The sequence below is a fragment of the Lampris incognitus genome, chromosome 2 (assembly GCF_029633865.1).
Source record: "Lampris incognitus isolate fLamInc1 chromosome 2, fLamInc1.hap2, whole genome shotgun sequence".
NCBI lineage: Eukaryota > Metazoa > Chordata > Actinopteri > Lampriformes > Lampridae > Lampris > Lampris incognitus.
Genome location: NC_079212.1, coordinates 97,784,482 through 97,790,683, shown reverse-complemented (window position 1 = coordinate 97,790,683; position 6,202 = coordinate 97,784,482). Strand labels below are relative to the sequence as shown.

At 48.2% G+C, this 6,202-nt stretch overlaps 1 protein-coding gene across 1 annotated transcript in view; it reads left to right on the top strand.

Annotated features, from left to right (window-relative positions):
* The first annotated feature begins 2,834 nt into the window (after nt 1-2,834).
* Nucleotides 2,835-6,202, top strand: part of skib (v-ski avian sarcoma viral oncogene homolog b) — a 30,772-nt gene continuing 27,404 nt past the window's right edge. The window contains exon 1 of the mRNA XM_056274412.1: nt 2,835-3,743. Within this exon, the coding sequence (XP_056130387.1) occupies nt 2,847-3,743 (897 nt within the window). The 5' untranslated portion in view covers nt 2,835-2,846. The remainder of the gene's footprint in view (nt 3,744-6,202) is intronic.

The following is a 6,202-nucleotide window of genomic DNA, read 5'->3' as shown; positions in this document are numbered from 1 at the left end:
TAGCAGCCAAATATAATGCATGCCATACTGCAAAACGTTCCTAGCTACCGCAGTGGTAATCCTCCTCAGTTTAATGATTAATTGTGTTTTTATAGTCCCTCGATGTTGACACTGACTTGTTCTGAATCACAGTCATTTCAAGATGTGTGTGTGTGTGTGTGTGTGTGTGTGTGTGTTGTTTTTTTTTTCAGGGGAAAAGGGGATAAACAATAACCTGGAGTATATGATAACTGGTAAAAAGCAGGTTATGCAAATGGGCAACCTTTTTATGATTTGTAACTTTGAGGAGGACGCTGACTGTCAGGGTTTTGTTGGTTCTTAGGTGTTGGTGTGTGGATGTGACTGTTGATATCTTTGTTTTTCTTCTACTCAGGATAAGAGCTATTTGCAGTTAATCTGTTACCGGCATGGATAATGATTGACAAGAGAAAAAAAATGTTTTGTGTAAAATCCGAGTGAAACGTCATAAAGGGAATACAGAGAAGTAGATCAGTTTACGTAGATACAGTTGATGTAATAGCGTCGATGTGAGCCACTGTGATAAGTGGAAGCGTCGTTAGAATTTCTAAATGCAATGTTAAATGGTGTTTGTTGTGATAAGCACAATCAAAAGACTTCATCATCTGATGTGTTTTGGCCTCAACACAATATTTGTAAAATCTGCTCTTTTTTTTTCTTTTTTTCTAGTATTTTTATTCGAATCCTATAGTGGTTCTAGATGTATTAGTCACAAAACGTTGACTATGATTAGTTCTCATATGCCTTAATTTCACCTCATCTTTGCACATGACAATGCGAATGACCATTGGCACCGAGTAGTAAACTGTATCGGGTCCGGCTGAATCAATCAGCCGACTCACCCACATTAACAGGTAGTGTAAATGTTTGATCTGACCCTAATAAAACTTGTCACTCCATTTTTACTGGTTTCCATTTTATGTTTTTCCTGTAAGTGTGTTTTTTTTATTCTTCATGTTAACCATGTCTGAGATTATGCTTTTGAATGTATTTCAAATAAAATGTAATTATCGATTATATGTCCTTTGTCACCGTCTCTGATTGACGCCTGAGCCAAGAGATGACCAATTTATGCTTCCCAGTGAGGCCAACTTTTACACTTGCTGAACTACCAATCCCCACTGTTTTTGATCAGGATTGCATTTCATTTAATTCCTTCTTTACAGTGAGCAGGTCCGTCCACATCCAACACATATTTAATATCTACCGCCCCCTGGTGGTATGTCCAAGTAACGGCTACATGTGAAATCCCAGAGGTTAGCATGGTGATCTTCCCCTTCTGTTATCCTCAGGTCTGAACGACAGCTTTGATGGCAACCTTGAATAACACCAAAGGCTGGCCAAAAAAATGGTCTACAATCATTTAAGTATTTAATGCCATTTTTTTAACCAGCAGGAGCATAAGCAGTGTGTGGGTCGGGGTTGAGGACTGGCTTAATTATTTCATTGCTATACCAATGTTCCTATTGGACCTACTATTTTAGCAACGTTATTTTTATACCCAGTGCCCACGAATAAGAGCCAGTCTACTAAATAAAGGACCGGACACACACTTGACACGATGCATGATAAATGCGCAAAAAACGTTAAAACAGATGTAGGTTTGATACTCTGTGATCACCAATTTGGGAGAAGAAGAAGAAGAAGAAAAACTGTATTTGGTAAACATGCAACAATGCAGGCCCACGTGTGCATCCGTGCACTTTTCAACCAGCAGTGAAACAAGACAGCAGAGATGTCCAGCCAGACACCAGCATCTGACACAACCTGTCAGTGGTGTTAACACAGTTGTGTGGCGCTCCTGCAAACAGGTGCTTATGGGATGTTCTCTTGTTTATTCTTTATCTGACACGGCGAACAGCTTTTTTTCTTCAGGTTAGCTCTTCCTTATCAGCAATAAAAAATGTTCTCTGCAACCCATAGCTTACTTTAACTGTAGGCTGCACAGCATCGTTTTTTGTGTTAAAGTAAACGTGTTGTTAAGGAGAGGGGGGGAATGTTTATTTTGAAAAGATTACCGATCTGCAAAACCCTAAAATTGCGACGACAACCCATGCTTATTTTTGCGAAAATCGAAAACTAGATACTCTTTTGCGGTTAATGAAATTAGCCGCAAAACTTTACCCTTCCTCCTTTAGTCCATTTTAGCTTCTTTCAGTTCGGTGCGGGGTTTTTTTTTCTTTCTTTCTTCTTCTTCTGTTTCTTTTTCTCTTGCAGCTGCCATGTAGCAGAGGGAGGGGTGGCTGGTGGAGGGAAGAGCCAGCCCGGGGAGTCAGTCACATTCCTGGCCGGGATTCAATGACTGAACCAGACACAAACAAACAGAGAGGGCAAGAGAGATAGCGCGCGCGCACGAGAGAGAGAGCGAGCGAGAGAGAGACAGAGCGAGCGAGCGAGAGAGACTCACACATTGAGCGAGGGAGGGAGACAGACAGCGACAGTACGCCAGACTGCGCAGACGAGCCGTATTTGGGGCTCACATCGGGTGTGCGTGTTTAACTGCAGTGTAGGAAACAATACTGAGACGAGTCGCCGGTGTTCGTGGTGGGATTATTAATCCTCTTTCTCGGTCTCAAAGTGTTGTGGACTTTACACAAGAGGACTCCACGACCAGATCCGCGTTGGGGGTTTCTGAATGGACGCATTGGGGACATTTCTTCTCAACTTACATGAGAAATGCGCTTCATCGGACGCATTGAGCGTCGCGGCGGATACTGAGGATAACTGACCGGGCGAACCGGCCGTTTCGACAAAGTTTAAACTTTCTTTTATTCCGCCCCCCCCAACCCCACCACCACCCCTTCCTCCCTTTCCCGGCGGTAGAAAACATGGAGGCTGCGAGCTTTCAGCCCCATCCCGGACTTCAGCAAACTCTGAAGCAGTTCCATTTGAGCTCCATGCGTTCGCTCGGCGGACCGGCGGCGTTCTCGGCCCGGTGGCACCAGGACATCCTGTTCGGCAAGGATGGCAAACCCGCCGAGGTGATGCTGAATCTGCCGGCGCAGACCCCGCCGGTGATGTCCGGCCCGCTCTTCATCCCGTCCGACCGCTCGACGGAGCGGTGCGAGACGGTGCTGGAGCGGGAGCCCATCTCCTGCTTCGTGGTCGGCGGGGAGAAGCGCCTGTGTCTGCCGCAGATCCTCAACAGCGTGCTACGGGACTTCTCCCTCCAGCAGATCAACTCCGTGTGCGACGACCTGCACATCTACTGCTCCCGGTGCACCGCGGACCAGCTGGAGATCCTCAAAGTGGTGGGCATCCTCCCCTTCTCCGCCCCGTCCTGCGGGCTCATCACCCAGACGGATGCTGAGCGCCTCTGCAACGCGCTCATCTACGGCGGCGCCTACCCGCCACACTGCAACAAGGAGCTGGCGGCCGGCTCGCTGGAGTTGGAGAGGACGGAGAAGAGCTTCAAAGTGTACCACGAGTGTTTCGGCCGCTGCAAGGGCTTGTTCGTGCCGGAGCTGTACTCCGGCCCCGGCGCCGCCTGCATCCAGTGCATGGACTGCAGACTCATGTACCCGCCTCACAAGTTTGTGGTCCACAGTCACAAGAGGCTGGAGAACCGGACAGTTCACTGGGGCTTCGACTCCGCTAACTGGCGGGCCTACGTGCTCCTAGACCCGGACTACACCGGCAAGGAGGAGAAGAGTCACTGGGAGAAGCTGCTCAAAGAAATAAAAGGGAAATTTGATATGACGAACAAGACCGGTAAACCCTGCAGAGTAAGTCTCCCCTTCATCGCAAGTTTTTAACGCCTCTGTCTCCCCCCTCCTTGCAGTGTCTCTGACAGAAAGCAGTTTCCTACTCCAGTTGTGTGTCTGGCCTGTTATTTCTATCACATGTTCCGCTACCATAATGCTTTTCCGGAGGTTCTCGGTCCGGGGTGCTGAGCCAGCATGTTGGCCCCTCTCCTAACGCCTGATGCCGTCAGCTTTGATCGGTATTCTACTTATTGTGCAATTTATTGTGTTTTCCAAAAGTCACCCGTGTTACTGGAGTGCAAAAAAGAAAAGCGGTTAAACTATGACGTGACCCAAACTGTTAAAAATCAGACACCATTAAGGGCTGCTGGTCTAGCCCCTAAGTGCAGTCCGGCTTCCCGGCGTGGAGAAACCTCGTTCACCTCACCCATTTTCAAGAGGTGCAACAGCAAAACCTCTAAAGCATCACCTAACACCCCCCCACCCACCCCGAGTGTCCGTCCTGTCCTCCTTCCCCCGTGAAGCTGGCTGCTCCAAACCTCCAGGGTTACCCAAGGGCATCTGCGTCATGATGAATGGAGGCCCCGGTGATATATTTTATTAGCACGAGAGGAGAAAGGGGGCAGGGAAATCCATTATGGTGCCACAAGGTGGGTTAGGGGATAAGAGTTTAATGAGGTCTGGAGTATCAAGATGTGTGTGTGAGAGAGAGGTTTTGGTACTGGTCAGGATTGGATAAGATTTTGTGTGTGTGTGTGTGTGTGTGTGTGTGTGTGTGTTAATTGCTTATGTTGGTGCGTTAATGTGTGTTTTGGGCTGTGCGTGGGTGTGTGAACGTGGGTCAGGGACGTTACGTGTGGACAAAAGACCAGGGGGACGAGGCAGCTTTCCCTCCGTCACACGGCAGCTGTCGTGTGGGACTTTGCTAATGACTGGACATACATGTATCACCATGGTGCTGCGGCCACGCTGAGCAGGAGCCAAGCGGTGTCTCCCAGAGAAACTCCAGTGGCCTCGACGCCGCCTTGAGAAACCGTCCCCGGAAATGCATACCTTCATCACATACCTTCATCACATATTCTCACTTACTCTGCCAATGCAAATGTGTTGACCTTTGATGCAGAGAGAAAAGGATGCAGGGGAGGTTACCACTGTAAATAATGCAGTTATAAAAGACCAGTTGTGGCTAGATAGATTTTCTTTTTTTTTAAGAAAAATATTTGGGTCACGGTTATCAACTCTAGCATAAATAATCGGACCAGTTCTTTTATTTGGGGTGTTTTTAAGAAAGCCGGCATCTTTTCCCGATCAGTCCTGTCATGATGGGATTTATGTTGTTTTGTGTTGATAAATGGATATGGGAACCAGACAAAATATGTGCAGAGTGAAGAAATATCCGTCTGTGGGAAAATCTCCTGCACCTGCGGCTTATTTCCCGTGTTCTCCCTAACTTCAGACAGTAGGACTTGACATATTGTTTGCGTGTTTCATATTTTCCGAAATGGTGAGTCTGGCGCTGACAGTCTTTCAGTGTGTGTGATATATACACAGGGCTGAACATCACACTGTGTGTGTGTGTGTGTATGTGTGTGTGTGTGTGTGTGTGTGTGTGTGTGTGTGTGTGTGTGTGTGTGTGTGTCTGCTGTGGTTCACTGTCAGTCGTGTCCCAGTTAGCAGACAGGCCCGGTCCACAGGGAGCCGCTCACCAGTGCTCCCCCCATACATCAGCCTGACAGGGCAAGCTGCTGAAAGGCCGGACAGGGCTGCTAGCGGACCATCCTTGGCTCGTCTTACCCACGAAACAAAAAAGTCCGTGTTATCAGACCGCCTCAGCCTCCCTCTGATGTCAGGGTGTTTTATTAATCAGAGAAAAACCTCTGCGGCTTTCTCCGCCGCCGCCTGTATCGTCTGTCTAGACTCCCACTTCATGTGCATGGTGGTCTGCTCACGCACGCCGCTGCCAAAGGAAACTTCCGGAGACATTGTCGGTGGGAGAGTAGTTCTTTTATTTCCGGTCACACTTCTTCAGGGGATACTCGCTGCAGAGAAGTTGGGGTAGTTTGGGATTATCTCATTTTCCACCTTCTTCTTTTGCTCGTCTTCCTAAAAAAGCAGTTAGTTGACTTGCTTTTTTTTTGTTGCATGCCGCAACCTGTTTATGTCAGCCGGCGCTGGGGCAGAAAGGGGGTGAGAACCAGTGGACCATTGTGTGTGTGTGTGTGTGTGTGTGTGTGTGTGTGTGTGTGTGTGTGTGTGTGTGTGTGTGTCTTGTATCCAACCCCACATTTGATCATTTTGTCTTTTCCTAATGTGCAGATGAGGGCAGAGCGTTGAGAGGAGGCTCCAGACTCTCATTCAGAAGATGCAGGGTGTGTGAGCCAGGCCTTGACATGTGTTGTCTAAAGGCCGTGACCCCCGACCTCTCCCCAAAGACCCTGACCCAGCCAACCCCCCATTCTTTCCGCGCCGTCCAATCAAAT